At 34.6% G+C, this 17,927-nt stretch overlaps 1 protein-coding gene across 5 annotated transcripts in view; it reads left to right on the top strand.

Moving 5' to 3' along the window:
* Positions 1-15,523, top strand: part of Dmxl1 (Dmx like 1) — a 135,517-nt gene extending 119,994 nt beyond the window's left edge. For all 5 annotated transcript variants that reach the window (XM_051200966.1, XM_051200968.1, XM_051200967.1 and 2 more), the window contains 6 exons: positions 472-599; positions 2,979-3,071; positions 4,244-4,335; positions 5,708-5,760; positions 7,743-7,960; positions 13,453-15,523. In XM_051200966.1, coding sequence (XP_051056923.1) covers positions 472-599; positions 2,979-3,071; positions 4,244-4,335; positions 5,708-5,760; positions 7,743-7,960; positions 13,453-13,677 — 809 coding nt within the window. In that variant the 3' untranslated portion in view covers positions 13,678-15,523. The remainder of the gene's footprint in view (positions 1-471; positions 600-2,978; positions 3,072-4,243; positions 4,336-5,707; positions 5,761-7,742; positions 7,961-13,452) is intronic.
* The last annotated feature ends 2,404 nt before the right edge of the window (positions 15,524-17,927 follow it).

Genomic DNA, 17,927 nt, shown 5'->3' on the forward strand with positions numbered 1-17,927 from the left:
ATATTATCAGATATTAGCATATATTTTAGATAAGTGGTCCAACAAAATAACTTAGAAATGAAATTTTCCCCCTTTGCATGGTATTTGAAACCATTTATAATATGACTTTCTTAGAAAATGCATAATTTTAAACCTTAACAGTATGACTGATATTCTATAATATTCTTTATTATATTTATTAAAAACATTTATTTTAGGTCTTTAAGACATTATGATAATTTTCAGAAGAGTCATAATTTATAGTGATCGAATATTAATATGTCTACTGTTTGAAGACATATTCTCAGTCAAATGAAAGGAGATCATATAATTTTTTGTATATGAAAATGAAACTTAAAGATAAACTTGTATAAATGGACTGATATATTTCCTAGGTACTTCTTTGACAAATAATTCCAGATTGGGTTAAGAAACAAATTTTCTCAAAACTTTTTAAAATAAATATGTAATTTATGTCATCTTACAATGCAGATCTGACAGGTGCTCAAGATGGGAGTGTCAGAATGTTTGAATGGGGCCATTCTCAGCAAATAACCTGTTTTCGAACTGGTGGCAACTCAAGAATTACAAGAATGAGATTTAACTATCAGGGAAATAAGGTACTATTGAAAATTAAATTACTTTAAGGAAAAGGTTGATGGTGCATAAGTTCACTAGTTTGCGGTTTTGAATAGTTTAGAAATGAAGTGTGTAACTATGTTTAGGAAGTGCTAATTAAATTACCTCCTAGAAAGTACCTCAGAAAATACTTTTGAAAAAGTGAAACAGGGCAGCAGTATTTGAAGGTTTTATAAATATTTCTTCAAAGCAAAAAATATAATTTCATAAGAAAAAGAGACTGCCTAAGATGTGCATAAAACATGCACATATCCTGATTGTTTTGTTTTTGCTTCAAGTATAAAGAATCCTGTACATGTGAAAGAAATGGGGTTATAAATGCTTACTTACCCATCTTCCTACTCAACGATTCCAATTGAAAGGAAAAAATTACATTTAGTAGAACTCTCCATATATTCTGCAAGATAAGGAATGAGAAGTAAGTTGATATACAGCCAGATTATATATTTGAGTATATATTACATGTTTATTCCTGCTGAAGAACAAATCTAGTTCTACTCCAGAAAACATAAAATAAACTAGAAAAGAGGGTTAGATATTTGGGACAGTATCTATAACAAATATAAAAGCAGTAGGCTAATATATCTAATAATAGCATTATCAGAATTCTCAGAAAACATTGGAGAAGCAAATAAGCGATGTGAAGTTTACCAAAATCTCTATATATTCAGTAATCATCACTGAAAATTGAAGAAATAGAAATTAAAACTTGGTAAAATATTTTCATTTTGATGGTACCTAGTATTTACTAATGTGTAAGAATAAATACATAGTTGAGTAAGAATTATTTTGTTTAAAATTTGATTTTGCCTTCATCTTTCAACTTTTTTACATTTTTGAACTTTATTTTGTGGGGAGAAGCCAAGCATATACCATGACTCATGTGTGGATGTGTAAGGATAACTTACAGGGGCCAGTACCCTCCTAGCACTATGTGAATCCAGACAGTTAACTGAATCATCATCCACTTTGCCAGCTTTCATCTTTCAATTTTGATTTATGCAAAGAACAGTGTTCCCAATTTTAAATGTCTAGTCTATAGACTTATGTAGAGGTGTGTATTTACATGATTGTTCAAAACAGCACCATTTTTAATAGAATAAGTTAAAAGCTGTCTATAAAATAAGAAAGTTTAGAGCCAGGCCATGGAGGCATGTGCCTTTTATCCCAGCACTTGGGAGTCAGAAGCAATGGGTCTCTGTGAGCTCGAGGACAGCTTGGTCTGCAAAGTAATTTCCTGGACAGCCAGAGCTACATAGAGAAACCCTGTTTAGAAAAATCAAACAAACAAAAAAAGACAACTATGCACTGTAATGTTCACAGCACAATAATATTGATATATATGTCTTGATATGGATAGCTAAATTCAAAATGTAAATTTGTGTCTGTATATTATCCAATTTACAGTAAAAATTCTATGATTATTTGATATTCATAGGTGATTGATCTAGAGGTAGGAAAAGACAGGGTTCCAAAGTAGGCATGATTTTTATATACTTTATAAATACACATGTACTTTTTTGTTTTATTTTGAGACAGGGTCTCACTCTGTGGATCACATTGGCCTTAAATTCATAGCAATCCATCTCTCTGCTTTAGCCTCCTAAGTGCTTGGGATTACAGGTGTGAATCCCAGTGGCTAGCTGGCATGTAGTATTTTTGTAATGTTAAAAAAAGTTATTTTTTCCTGGGAAATACATATCATATACTCCTATACTTAATCTGGTGTCTTTCCAATTAAAATTTCTTTGAAATTCAGTAAGAGAGTTCTTTAACTTTGATCATTAATTCTTATTTTACTTTCTGTTATTTGTGTATTTTTTCTTTGTGCTTGAGGGATTTCTTTGGTTTTTGTTTTCAGGGTTTTTTTGGTTTTTTTGTTTTTTCTTTTTGGACAGGATCAGTCTAGTGTAGCGTATAAATCAGGCTATCCCAGAACTCAGAGCAATTCTCCTTCCTCGGCCTCTTAAATGCTTGGATCACAGATGAGTAGGACCACGTCAAGTCATCTTATTTATGTATTTTCCATATTGCATGTTTTTTGAAAGATGATGTTTTATGTTTTTAATAAACATTTACATAATATTTACATAAAGTTTTGTATGGCTTAATAATTAATTCAGTGTTCATTTTTGGAGTAGTTATAAAGACTATACAGACAATAGTGCAAGTTACTGTAAGTATCTGATGTTTGCTTCTTTCTACACTAGAAGTTTTCTTAAAAGTTCAAAACTAGATTGATGCTTATTTGAAATGAAAAGGTAACAGTCTGTCAGTTACATGTTAAATGTTGAGGTAATGTGGGTATAAGGGAAATGTGTGCTTTTTATTTACATTCATTATTTAAATTTTTTTTAAAGTTTGGAATTGTTGATGCTGATGGATATTTAAGTTTGTATCAAACAAACTGGAAATGTTGTCCAGTTACTGGGAGCATGCCTAAGCCATATCTGGTAAGTTAAAATTTCCTATGTGTATATAAAACATGAATTTTATGTTTAAAAGTCAAAGCTATGAGTGAGAAAGTGACATTAAAATTAATAAATAAGATTTGTCTATTCTTGTCTACTCAGTCACGACCATAGGTTCCTATGTGAAAATTACTGAGTAAAGTTTAGAAAGTTAACATGCACAACCTGTATCTTCAGAGACCCATGTAAAGTACTGGAACTTATCCAACCTCACCAACTGCGGATGAGTCTTAACACCTAATTAAGATGACTAGCAGACCATGGCATATAATCAGGTTGTTTTCCTGTACTTAACTTTTATTAATGAGCAAATTAGAAAAGGGCATCCTGTTGCTGACCCTGTTGTTTTCATCACTGTTTAAGATTGTGCAGACTTCATAAATATTTGCCTTCAGAGTATAAAAATGTTATATTCTGTTATTCCCTGAATCCCTTTATAGAATTGAGCAGTACATAGTAAAAAATAATAATAATAATAATAATAAGATTATAGGTTCAGTAAATATATGCAAGGGAGTGTTGGCAGGACACCCTGAAAAGGACTTAGTCTGTTCTTTCCTCACAGTTTTCTTAGGCTACAGGGTGAGCTATGTAAGTGGGCGTTCTGGAGAGGCAACTTTTTTTAATGGGCAAAATAATCATAATAAGTTTAATTGAATATTCAGAAGCACTGTGAGCTTTTTCTACTTTTGTGACAGTAACGTTTTATTATTTTTGAACAGTTATTTAAAAGTTTGATTGGTTCTGAAAAGTTAATAATGTTAATTCAACAAAGATGGTTATATCAAAGATAATCTTAAATCCTGGTTTCTGTTTTCTTGTAAGACAGTTTTGTTGGCTTTTTGTCCCCACTAGCTAGACCTATATAATTATTTGAAATTTGACCTCTGTATGTTTTCTTCTTAAGGTATTTGTTGAAAAAAGTGAAAAAGATGGTTCAGGAACTGTTTGTATTTTTTACAGAAAGAGGGATGGTGAATCACCATGAACCTTCCTTGTATTCTCCAACCTTTTTAAAGTTCACAAGATTGAAGAAAAATAGAAATTATTTTTAAAAGACATAAAGTATACATTTTAGTTATACATCTATCTATCTACTTGATCATGGAAATTTTACTAGCAGCAGTAACTTTTATTGTTTATAACCATTTCAGGCTTGGCAGTGTCATAACAAGACAGCCAATGATTTTGTCTTCGTTAGTTCCTCCTCTCTGATAGCTACAGCTGGTCTTTCAACTGACAATAGGTAAGAGATGTAGCTGAAAGAGAGGTGTTGTATATGGATAAATAAATTGTTTCGTTGTATAATTCTTTGTCTCAGTAATTATGCCTTAGGATTTTTAGCATAAGGATTTGGTTTTTTTTATTTTATTTTTTAATTTTACATATCAATCCCAGTTCTCCCCTCATTCTGCTCCCTTTACCTTCTCTTTGCCCCACTCCCCCCCATCTGCTCCTCAAAAAGCATATGGCCTTCCATGGGGATTCAGGAAGTCTGTCCTATCACTACAATGAGGCCTGACCAAGGCCCTCCCCAATGTGTGTAGACTGAACAAGGTATCTCTCCATAGGAAATGGATTCCAAAAATCCAGTTCATGTTGTAGGGATGGATAGATAGCTCCTGGAGTCACTGCTGTGGCCTCATAACCTATCCGGTCCACCCCTGTTGCCTGCGTTCAGGGGGTCTAGCTCAGTCCTATATGCAGGTTCCTCAGCTATCATTCTGGAGTCACTGTGCTCTCACTAGCTCTGGTCAGTTGTTTCTGTGGGTTTTGACCCCTTTGCTCGTATTATCTCTCAAAACAAAGGATTTCTTTCTTATTTAAAGCATCTTAGTGGCATAAAGCTTGGGAAATTCTAGAACCATTTAAAGCAAAATTCATTTTTATTTTTTATGTTCTCATATTGAGACTTTAGAAGAAAAAAATTGTTTTTTGATGAAATGAACATTTCTTTGTATTTTCTATATGTTCAGAAAAATTGAAGGTGAAAAAGGTACTGTCATTTATTTAGTTAACTTGGTTAGTCTTCACCATGACCTTACTAAGTAGATATTATTTTTACAAGAAAATAGAAAACTCTGAACAACTTTCTAGTTTACAAGAGCATCTCTGTCTTCTTCCTCCATATTCTCATGCAGAGCATCCAGACTCACAGTACAGACACACTGAGCTTGCTGAGTTTCTGAAATTCCTCTGTAAGCTTCACACTACACTGGGAACTAGCTTTCAGGGCTGTAGACCCTGGCCCCTGTTCAGTAGATTTCATGTGTGTATGTGCTCACACCTCTGTATACCAACTGGCATTTTCTGTGACTTTGTATGTTTGCAGATAGATTAGAAAATCAGTAAACACATAAGTAATTTCTTAGTCAACTCTCAGGTTGATATTATTTGTAAGTGCATGTTAGTCAAAACTTAACTCAGTTTTGTAAGTTAATAGCTTTTAAACTATATGTGAGAATTGGTTTTATATATAATTTTTATATATTTAAAATCAAAACCTTTTGAACAAAGTTCAAATGTTATGTTTAATATTTGGCCTTTTTTTTTGTTGTTGTTGTTCTATCAATTTTTGTGTCAGTTAAAAAGAAATCCTTTTTTTTTTCTCCCCCCAGAAACATATGTCTATGGGATACTCTAGTAGCACCTACCAATAGTTTAGTCCATGGTAAGTTTTTTTGTTTGTTTGTTTGTTTTGTTTCTGGAGACAGGATTTCTCTGTAGCTTTGGAGGCTGTCTTCGAACTCGAACTCACTCAACAGACCAGGCTGGCCTCGAACTCACAGAGCTCTGCCTGTCTCTGCCTCCCTAGTGCTGGTATTAAAGGTGTGGACCACCACCACCCGATTCCATGGTAAGTTTTGAAGACATTTTATCAATTGTAGAAGTCAAGAAATTCACATCTGGGATTGTGGGTGTAGCTTATTTGGAGAGTGCTTATCTAGCATACACACACTTCTAGGTGTGAACCTCACCATCTAGAGCTACTGTGGTCAATATATCAAGGTGTCAGGTCAGTACACTAAAACCATTTGCTTTCCTCTGCACCAACAATGAATATCTATAATTTGAAATTTAAAAGACGTTATCATAATAACATCTGAAATAATTACTGAGCCATTTGTCAAACAAATTACACAGGGTGTATGTAGAAAGTGACAAAAATAATTTTAAAAGTCAAAGAACTTCTAAATTGTTGTAGAAAAGACCCAAGTTTAGCTTTGAAAACTTAATTTGGTCAAAATGCCATTTCCTCAGTTCTAATGAAATACAAGCAAACTCCTTTTTATTTTTTTGTTCTTTTGTTTTTTTTTTGTTTGTTTGTTTGTTTGTTTGTTTTTGTTTTTGAAACAGGGCTTTTCTGTGAAACAGTCCTGGCTGTCCTGGAACTTGCTTTGTAGACCAGGCTGACCTCGAACTCACAGAGATCTGCTTGCCTCTGCCTCCCATGTACTTTAATACAAGTACTGGAATTAAAGGTATACACCACCACCGTAAGGATCAAACAAACTGTTTTATATATAACAATAAACAGATCCTAAAGTTTATATGAAAATAGCAAATAACCAACAAAATACTGAAGAAAAACAAATTCAGAGGACTCACACCGCCTAATCAAAAATTAAAGCTGCAATAATCAAACATCACGACAGTGGCTTTTTAAAAAGTTACATAGAACATTGGAAAGAAGAGGTAGCCTTATTATAGACTCCTTTATATATCATAGACTTTAACAGATGCACAAAAGAATTAAATGGAGAAAAAATTTTTCAATGAAAGTGCTAAAACAATTGAATAGTGACATAGAACAACAGCCGAAAATATCTTTGACACAGACTTCACTTTTCACAAAATTTAACTCAACCTGAGTTGTAAAACTTCCTGTAAAGTGTAATCTTAGAGAAGAAAACAGGACAATCTAGGTGGCTTGGGTCTGGTGGTGAGTTTTTTAAATTGTGCTAAAATAATTGTTTTAAGAATGAAGTGATGATGTTTCCAAGAACTTTTAAACAATCTCCTTCTCACTATTTGAATGGCAAGTAAGCATATAAAAAGTCGATCAAGATAAAGTAATCAAGAAAATGCACATTCATTGTGCTGCAAGACAACATTTATACCAACATGGCCTAAATTAAAGACTCAACGTGTTGGTTAGGGTGTATAGAAACAGCAGCTGCTAACAGAAGTATAAAACACTACAACCACTTTGGAAAAACTTAACATGAATCTAGCATGATCCATCTGTATGTACTCTTTTCTATATATGAAAGCTACAAAAGGCTTGTACAGGAATATTCTTAGCACCTTTATTCATAATGTTTATTGATGTTTATTTACAGATCACTGATATAATAGATACTATTCATCTGTTTGCTGGTATTTAGTCTAGTTAAACTTGAATTTCCTTTTCTTATGTTCTGACTGCAGTTGGCTGGAACAACAGTATGGCTACCCATATTTCCTCTCCACTGGGTCATCCTTTATTGTCTCATGCCCAGTATCTCAAATCATTACTTATATTGTATTTGGTTTTTAAATTGTCTTAGGCAGAAAAGCAAATCTATTTATTCTGTCTTGACCACCTTATACAAGATGGTCTTTTATTACTAAGTGGCTTTAACCTTTTTTTTTTTTTTTTTTAACCTTCAGCTTTTACCTGCCATGATAGTGGAGCCACAGTTTTAGCATATGCTCCCAAACATCAACTGCTAATATCAGGTGGCAGAAAAGGTTTCACATGTGTATTTGACCTTCGACAACGGCAACAGAGGCAGTTTTTTCAGAGTCATGATTCCCCTGTTAAAGCCATTGCTATTGACCCAACTGAAGAGTACTTTGTTACAGGATCTGCAGAAGGCAATATAAAGGTAAACACAGTTAATGCCATTGTATCAATAATATGAAAAAAAATTTAGAAATTTTGGCCTTTAATCATATTTATAGTACTAATCTATTTAAATAATAGTTGTAACGAGTACGGTTTTTCCGCCTGCTGCCCGGTCTTGTCCTGCTACCACGCCACCAGCCCCAAATAACACACAGAGACTCTGTATTTGATACAATACTGTTGGCCCGGTTACTTGTTACTTATCGGCTAGCTCTGCCTTTAATTATTAACCCATTTCTATGTATCTTTACATGGCCTTTTCTTACCGGGGAGGCGGCTGGCGTCCAGCTCTCTCCAGACTCTCCATCTTGACTCCTCCTTACTACTTCCTATTTCCTCCTTGTCTCCTAGTCCCTCCTATCTTCCTTTCCTATTGGCCAACAGTGCTTTATTATTAACCAGTATGAGAAACATATACAGAATGACATCTCCCATCATCTCCTCTTTTCTGTCTAAAATAACATGAAGGGTTTTAACCTTAACATAGCAAAATATATCACATAACAGTTATTAAATAATCACAGTTAACACTATTTAGTCCATTAACATTTAGCAAGATTTGAAGAAAATATTCCATCATCTATCCTATCTTTGTGTGTCTAAAGTAACTTATCTTTAATACTAAGGAAAACTATAACTATAACTATCTGTCTTCAACTCCTTCAAAGACCACAGAAGGATAATATATAAGCTCTAGAAATGACAGAGACATCTTGTCTTTTTAGTCACCCGAAGTTCTTCTGTAATCTTCCATCTTCAGCCCATAGGCCATAGTATGTCTGACAGACTCTCCAGTAAAGCAGAAAACTTTAAACTGTCTTCTTTATTGGCAGTTTGTCAGTCACTTTTCTCCGTGTCTTGCATATTGTCTCGAAGACTCTTTCATGAAGCAGGAACTCTGTAGCAATGTCCATCTTGAATCAGCAGTCACTTTTCTGTGGGTCCTGCATGTCCACTTTATACAGCATAAAGTCAAACAGTCCAGACAAGAGCAGTATCTTGTCCACATGGCTAGTCTTGCCATATTGAAAGCAAACTCCATAATGCATTTCTTTGATGTCCATCTTCCTTTCTGGTGCAGGTGGTATTGCCAAGAGCAATTATGTCTCACTGTCACAAAAACCCTAAACCACTTTAAATGCCATATTCTGTAGGTCTTTGAAAGGTTTGAAGAATGCCTATTTATCTCAAATACATCTCTGTGTATCTTGAAAACCTAACTAACTTAACTCTAAGCTTTGACTATCATAGGTAATTATCTATAATCTGTACTACATTATACATTACATTTCAAAATAAGCTATACAAACAAGAGGAGAAATATACATATGACAAAATTGACCTTAAATTGTATCAATAAATGAAAATCCATTCCAAAACAAACTATGCATATCTATACCATAATTCCCTTTTTACCTTTAAAAAGATATTGGTTGTGATCATTACCCATTTATAACCAAGTCCATTTAAATGAAAACAAACATTTATAAACAATGTTTGGGAATTTGGGCGTCGTTCTTTCCAAACTACTTCCTGCTGATAGGGGGCGCTGTCATGGGGATCCTAAGAAGATGCAGAAATCCTGGCTGTAGTCTGCAAGTCTGCCTTGTTCAAGCTGTTTTGAATGTTGGATCATCAGGAACTCTGTTTTAGGGGGTCTGGCTTGATCAAACCATATTAGTCTGGAAGGAATCCACAGCTTTTTATTTCCTGTTGAAACAAAAATAGAAATCCTTTTCCCCAGTAACTTGTCCTTGAACTTAAATTTTTGAGTCAAAGCATTTTTAAAATATATAAATTTAATTAATCCAGCAGTATTTTCTTTATCAGTTGTTGTTATTTTCTCAGCAGTCAAACAATGTAAAGACAACACAATAGCATACAGTAACCAGATTCTCTCTGAGCTTTTCATCTTTATGTGGCTTTATTATTACTCTGTTTATTTTATTTTTATTTTTTTATTTTTTGACATAGGGTTTCACTGTGTAACTCTTATCTGTCCTGGAATTTACTCTGCATACCAGGTTTACTTTGCAAATCACAGAGATCTGCTTGCCTCTGTCTCCTGAGTGCTGGGATTAAAGGCGTGTGCTACAACACCCAGTTCCTCTTTGTCTCTTTAAAACCATTTTTTTTTTCATGTCTACGTATATTTTAAAACACACTGTAAACCTTTAGAGGTTTTTCTTAATATGAATCTGTCTTTACTGTAAATCTTTATCTTTGTCTGGCCACAAGTCTTTTATCTGGTAAACAACAACTTTGCTAAAATGAAAGTCATAGCTGTATCAGACACGGTTTACCAAAGATGGTGGCCGGTACTTTTACCGCCAGCATGGAAAGCTGTGCTTACCGCCTTGGTCTGCGTTGCCACCCAGAAAGCATGCTGCCGGCTTGGAGATGTGGTCACTGCCATTGCCATCTCTCATACATATCAATAAATTGTTAGCAGAGTTTCTTAAAAGCCCTGTGCTTTTTTGCGGCTTTTGCTGAGTCAGGAATCTTCGCTTAAAGGAGCCGCTTGAATATCTGCTTGTCTCTAGCAAACGCGCGAATATCTGCTTGTCTCTAGCAAAGCAGAGTTCAACTGAGAAAAATGCTGCTACCAAGAAACCTTGCTTGTCTCTGTTCTTTTGTTTTTAAAACCCTTTTTTAAGCTTTTGTTAAATTTTAAGTGGAAGGTCTTATGCCCCACGTTGGGCGCCATCTGTAACGAGTACGGTTTTTCCGCCTGCTGCCCGGTCTTGTCCTGCTACCACTCCACCAGCCCCAAATAACACACAGAGACTCTGTATTTGATACAATACTGTTGGCCCGGTTACTTGTTACTTATCGGCTAGCTCTGCCTTTAATTATTAACCCATTTCTATGTATCTTTACATGGCCTTTTCTTACCGGGGAGGCGGCTGGCGTCCAGCTCTCTCCAGACTCTCCATCTTGACTCCTCCTTACTACTTCCTATTTCCTCCTTGTCTCCTAGTCCCTCCTATCTTCCTTTCCTATTGGCCAACAGTGCTTTATTATTAACCAGTATGAGAAACATATACAGAATGACATCTCCCATCAAATAGTCTTATTCATTCCATTATAGTTAATAGTGCTAATTACTATCTAATAAATCCTTTGATAGATGGAATTATTTTTAACTTGAAATTTTACTTTTTCACTGGTTTTAAAATATGCTTAATTAATGCTAAAGAACCAAATCTTCTATGGACCTAAGAATATTTCTGGGATTAGAATTAGTCTTCACTCTCTGCTCTTAATTATGTATTTACTAAAATAAATTTCTGGGTTAACTAAACCCACATTGCTCCTCTCTTTTCATATATAATAATAATGTTCAACAACTCAGATTCCATAATTCATGTTTAAGAATATAGCTAATTAAGCCTTGTTCATAGATTATCACACTCTATTGTGTTAAATTTTAAAGTTGTTTAAAGCATTAAGAAGCTTATTAAAAAATGCTAAACAGCTTATTGAAATGTCTGTTATAAAATTCCACTTCAAAAATACTCAGCTGTGAAGTTCTCTGTTAAGGAGAATACCTATTGATTTTGAGGGAAGATTCTGTGGACCCATCGAAAGTGGATAAGCTATTTTCAATTGGTCTTCAGAATGTTTAGTGTCAACAATTTCAGATTTGAAGGACCTGGCTTTTAGAATCCATTACATGAGTGTAAGCACATTTAGTGCTAAGTAAGATGAACTTCTCTCTTAGAACTGATAAGTTGTTTTCTTCCCTCTAACCTCCCTCACAAAACAAACAGAAGTGTAGAATTTAGAAATGTTGTTACTGCTGCTTATGTTTTGTCTGCACATATTTTAGTGCGCCAAATACTTGCCTATTGCTGGCAGATTCTATAAGAGAGTTTTGAGTCTCCTGGAACTAAAGTTACAGCTGGTTGTGAACCATCATGTAGGTACTAGAAATGAAACCCAAATTCCCTGGAGGATCAGCCAGTGCTCCTAACCAGTGAGTCATCTCTTCAGCCCTTCAGTACTCTTTTTTAAAAATAATATATCCCAGCAGAATTTTAAGTCACTCTTTTATTTCAGTTTGTGGCTACTGGTTGTAAGGATTTAAGAAAGAGCAAATTTGGACCTCCACTTGTTGCTTCCAGAACTGAGAAGAAGTTTATTACTAAGTAGAAGTGCACACTCAAGAAACAGTGTCACATGGCTAGGATTTTGGATAATTCATATAATGAGCAAACATTAATGGAGAAGAGTTGCTCATGAGGTGAAGGTCTACAGGGAAATCCAGGAATGGGTCTGGATTTCCTCCCTTTTTCTGTACTTAATGAGGTTTTCAATGTGTCATGACATCAAATACATGATGGAAGCAGGCCATTTTGCCCAGTTTATCTGGAAATCTCATTATAGCAGTGGGACAGTCAACTATCATCTGGCTTGGCCATGTTGGTCCCAGCTAAAGTAGTGGTCTTACAGCTGTGTGATTGTATCATCTTTTTTCCCTGTGCCTGCATTGTGTACTCAAACAGACTTTAGCTTGAAGTAGGAAAAACTTTGATTTAGATCAGCTATTTAGGTTCTACACTGGTTCTGGAATTTAGACTTTAAAGTCATTGAAATTCTATAGTCTGGGGCTGGAGAGATTGTTCAATGGTTAAAAGCCCAGGCTGCTCTGACAGGATTCAGGTTTGATTCTCAGCACACATGTATAGTTCTCAACCACTTGTAACTTTTGGAATCTTCAGGCATCAAGCACACACGTGATTCACATACATATGTGTAAGAAGTCAACCATACACATAAAATAAAAATTTAAAGGTGTAATATGTTTAAAAGGCATAATTTAACAAATTTGTATAAAAAGTGTAGACTGATGAAGTGTTTTGTTTTGGAGAAAAAGCTGTTTCCCCTAAGTAGTATTAAAAATCAGAAAGTAAGCTGATTTCTCCAAACTGGAAAAAAAATTTTATATACATACATACATACATACATACATACATACATACATACACACACACACATACTGAAGACCTTTCCACACAGATCTTTAATAAGAGAAGACATTTGGGATTTGATTTAAAATGGACACATTTGTCTTGATGAGGGCTTACAATAGAAACTTTTAGGATTAGGAATTAGTATTGTAGAATTTTAATAATTGTCTAAGCTTTACCAAGGTAGAGAACTTCTAGATATCAGTTAACTTTCATCCTTGCATCTTTTCTGAGCTCCAAGTATTCAGTATTATAAAGAAGTAATACTTCAATGCATTGTTAATAATTTGTTCTCTCTCTGGATGGACTTTGAGTAATAAGCAGTTGATAAATGGCTGCAGCCTATAGAGAATCAGGAGGCTGTGATCATGGCTTATACAGATACTCTCCATCCTTGTAGAAATATCTTACCTGCACAGGAAGGCAGGTTTACATTTTCTTTTGTTTTCTTAAGTTTATCACCAGCCCCAGTTTTCATTTTGTCCTTCATATCTTTCAGATTTGGAGTCTTTCCTCCTTTAGTCTTCTCCATACTTTTATCAATGAACATGCTCGACAGTCTATTTTTAGAAATATTGGAACTGGAGTCATGCAGATTGAGACAGGACCAGCAAATCACATTTTCTCTTGTGGAGCTGATGGAACAATGAAAATGAGGATACTGCCGGATCAGTTTAGTCCTTTAAATGAGGTGTTAAAAAATGATGTGAAATTGATGCTGTAACATTTTCACAAGAGGGTATATGATTTATTAACTGCTTTTGTGGAAGTAGCCAGCAGATACAGTATGCAGTAATCCCCTATACCAAGGGTAAGCTAATGCTTTCTTGTTGTCATATTTATTTTATGGAGCTTTGCCCTTAATGCACTGATGCCTTAAAAGTTAACAGGTCATTCATATTTAAATCCTATTGCCTAACATAGAATGTTAGAATGTATAAGTAATGCTGTATCCATACTTATTTATAGTATATTTTAGTAAATATATCATCATGTTAAAGGAACTTCTTTTTCTCATTGTTACAAACTCCTGCAGATCCCACTGCATGAATGCTATTGACAGTAAAACCCTTTAAGACAGGTGCCGAGATAATACTCATCCCTTATTGACCACACTCACTACTTCGTCACACAGGCATCATAATTCTTTTACTGTTAATAATGAGTTTATATAGAGGTAAGGCATCTCCATTAAAACTGCTATTGGGACTTCCATGTAAAAGAACCAAGGAGTTCATTAGAGTTTTTCTCTTTCCCTTCTATAGCCCAGATGTGTGTATGTAAATGTATTTATGTGTGTATGTGTATATATATATGTGCATATGTATATATATTATACATCTTATGTGATATTGTATATATACAAACAGAAACTACAAGTCTTTCCATGAGTTTTGTGCCATAACACCTACTGCCACAAGTATAAAACTTTACTTGCAACTGTTTTTGTATATAATTTTTTTAATTGTCTCTTTAATTTCCAAGTCACTTTTAAGAAGAATTCCAAGATTACTATTTTAAAGATATTAAACAAGTCTCAGTAGGCAATAAAGATGTTATGTGGCACAGAAGCATTTACATTTATGAATTTGTCACCAGTTCCGATGATCAGACATTTTACTTAACTTTTGTTTTAATTCTACGTCTTTTTAGATGAATTTAGTCTCAAAATTCTGAAAATGTTATAGCAGTGTTTTAAAAACATTGTGAAAAGAGTCAAATTAAATAGGTAGTATTTACAAATGTACAGTGCCCTCCATATCTACCATTGATAGGAAATAAACCTTATATTTTATTATTTTGCCAAAATATTTTATTATAAAATTTGATCAAAATATTTAAAATTTATAATGCTTATAACTTAAATATGCTAGGCCTATTTCTGTCTATTTCATGCTATATCTTTTCTGATCCAGAATTATAAAAATCTTGATAAATACTTGATTTTTAGCCAATGAGACTGGTAGTAGATGGGAATAAGTGTTTAAGGGATAGTTATATATTACTTAGCTTAAATTTATTTTTTAGTTAGAACTATAAATGACCATTTTTATGTAAGGAAATATGGAAAACTATTAGGAATTAAAGAGTGAAAGCAAAGAAATGAAGGGCTGGTAAATGAATTTTGTAATATCCTCAGGATACTTTTATTATAAAAGTATATTGTTAAAGGTTTTGTAAATTTTATTTCATAATTTTAAATATAGTGAGCAAGTTACAGTGAAAACACTGTCATTATAGAGAGTTTATATGCACACAGTAACCTGTACCTATAAATTGTGCAATAACAATATATGACTATTTTGCCATGGAGAAATCTGTGACAACATTGCAAATAATATTCTTTGATGTAGCTAAGTTATTTTTTAGTAATCTCTTCACAAATCAAGATTGAAAAGGCTTTAAACACTCTCCATAAGAAAGAAAATTTATCGTGTTTATTAAAAACAAAAGGCTTTGGGTATGACCTATTGAGCATTCTAATTGAGGGTTTATATGAGTAACCACATATTATGTAAGCCCACATGTACTTACATCCAGAGCATATTTTAAATAAACAATCATGTAGTGATTTTTTTCGCATGCTTTTGTTTTAAATATTTCTACCAGTTTAGTTGATTTTAAGTATGTGACATTTTTAAATTCAGAATTTCTATATTTGTGACAATTATAAAATTTAACTTCCTCTAATACCTTCTCATTATTTTCTATAATCTTTTACTTAATGGATAACCATTAAAGATGTCTTATGGTTTCTATTGCTGTGAAGAGGTACCATAACCATGGCAACTCTTATAAAGAAAGCATTAATTGTGGTGACTAACAGTACTGTTCAGAGGTTCAGTCTATTATTATCATGGAGGGACATAGCAGCATGCAGGCAGACATGGTGCTGGAGAGGTAACTGCTACTTGTTGATGTAGGCAACAGGGAGTAGACTGAGACTCAAACTAAGAAAAGCTTACTCAAAAGAGACCTCAAAACTGTCCCCACAGTGATACACTTCCTCCAACAAGGCCACACCTATTTCAACAAGGTTGCACCTCTTAGTAATGCCCTCTGGGGACAATTTTATTTAAAACAACCACAGTAAAGAAGAAAAGTAATTGAAATGTATAAAGATAAATACACATATATTTTCATTATTCATACAAATGGAATGAACACATCAAAATGCTGTTTTCTGTGAATGACTTTGTTACAGAGATTTTTTTTAACTAGTATTTTATTGGTTCTTGAGGAATTTCATATCATATACCCCAATCCCACTCATTTTCCAGGCCCTCTATGTCTGTCCCTCACCCATATAGTTCTCCCCAAAAGAAAATCTATAAACTATTAAAAACAAAACAACAACAAAAAAGCCATTCGTTCCTTCATCTTTCTCACCTCTCTAACACCTCTTCATTTGACTTGGTGACATTGGGAGCTGTGGTGTGTCTTATACCCATCTGTCTCTCCACTTTACTTGCAAATGTTGTTCTTTGTAACAAGTTGTTGGTCTGGTTCAAAGCCTCAGACTTCTGGTGCACCAACACTAGATCCTTCTCAAAACTCATCCCAAAATATCCCACCATTGTCCTGAGTCAGGAGATTCCCGGGTCATGGTTCCCACTTGACCAGTCCCTTCACACACTCCATCAGATCATGGATGTGGGAGACCCTGGGGTTGGCCAACCCAAAGCCCTAGATGTGTTTTGGGGTAACAGCTGATTTGATCCCCAGAGTCCACCAAGGAGAAAGATCTAACTCACACATGCAGATACACACACATATGGAAATACACACATACACATGTTTGGTTTGTTTGTTTTTTTAAGGGGGTAGAGAAAGAAGAACTAAACCAAAAGTGAGGCCACTTACCAAACAGCCAATTTGTAAATGCAAAGGAAAATTCTTGAAAGTAAAAAGTACAACTTTTCAGTGAACACATGAATGACAAATAAATAAAAGCTTTATTGCTGAAATGGGACAAGTTTTAGTGGTCTGGTTAGAAGAGCAAAGCAGATGCAGCATTCCCGTAATCCAATGTGTACCCCAGTTGAAGAACATGACTATTCTGATTTCATGAAGGCTCACAGAGGAGATAAAGCTACAGAACAAGGGTTTGAAACTAGCAGGCATCAGTTTATGAGATTTAAGAGCACCCGTCTATACAACATGGAAGTGAAAAGTGACGACAATGCTGCCGTAGAAGCTGCAGCAAGTTTTCAGACTCTTTCTGCCTAGGAAGCCCTCTTTCTGGCCTCGGGGTTCTCATCATGCCAGAGGTGGGCTTTTTCAAATGTGGGCTTCAAGAGGTGGAACTCAGAACCTCATGCTCACAAAGATAGCACTTTACTGACTGAGCTATGGTCCTAGCCCAGTCTTGTTTATGTGGTGGATAATTAGTAACCCACAATATTGAGTAATTGTTTTTCAATTGTATTCTCCCACAAGGGGACACTGGACCATCAACTGAAACTGGGAAGCCCTAGAAGTGAGATCTTATGGAAGCAGTGTATTAGTGGAAATGGCATAAGTCTGTGGCCACACCTAGAAACCATTTTCAGAGTAGATAGATGATCTGCATCATTGTAATTCCTTGGAAATTGAGAATGTAAAGACTTAATTTCTGAACTTCCAGATAAGGTGGGTTAGAGGCTACTTCTATGAGAGTCTGGAAGGAAAAATATAGAATACTGTGCCCCAAAAGTTTATTTCATCCTCTGCTTGGTACTGGAAAAAAAAAAACTACCCAGCAAGAGAATCCCCACAAAAGTCCAGGTACATAAAACAGATGGAAAGATTATAACAGAGAAACCGGAAAATGAAAAGGCAAGGCAATATAACTACCTTAAGTGCTAAACATATGACGGACATGGGTAAAATGCCAGGTGACAATGTCAGAACTTTTCTGGGAAAAAGTATCAAGGACCTGAAAGAGGAGACAAACAGATTAATTGAAAACAGAGGAAAATCCACAACACAGAG

This window comes from Phodopus roborovskii, unplaced genomic scaffold (genome assembly GCF_943737965.1).
Source record: "Phodopus roborovskii unplaced genomic scaffold, PHOROB, whole genome shotgun sequence".
NCBI classification, from domain to species: Eukaryota; Metazoa; Chordata; class Mammalia; order Rodentia; family Cricetidae; genus Phodopus; species Phodopus roborovskii.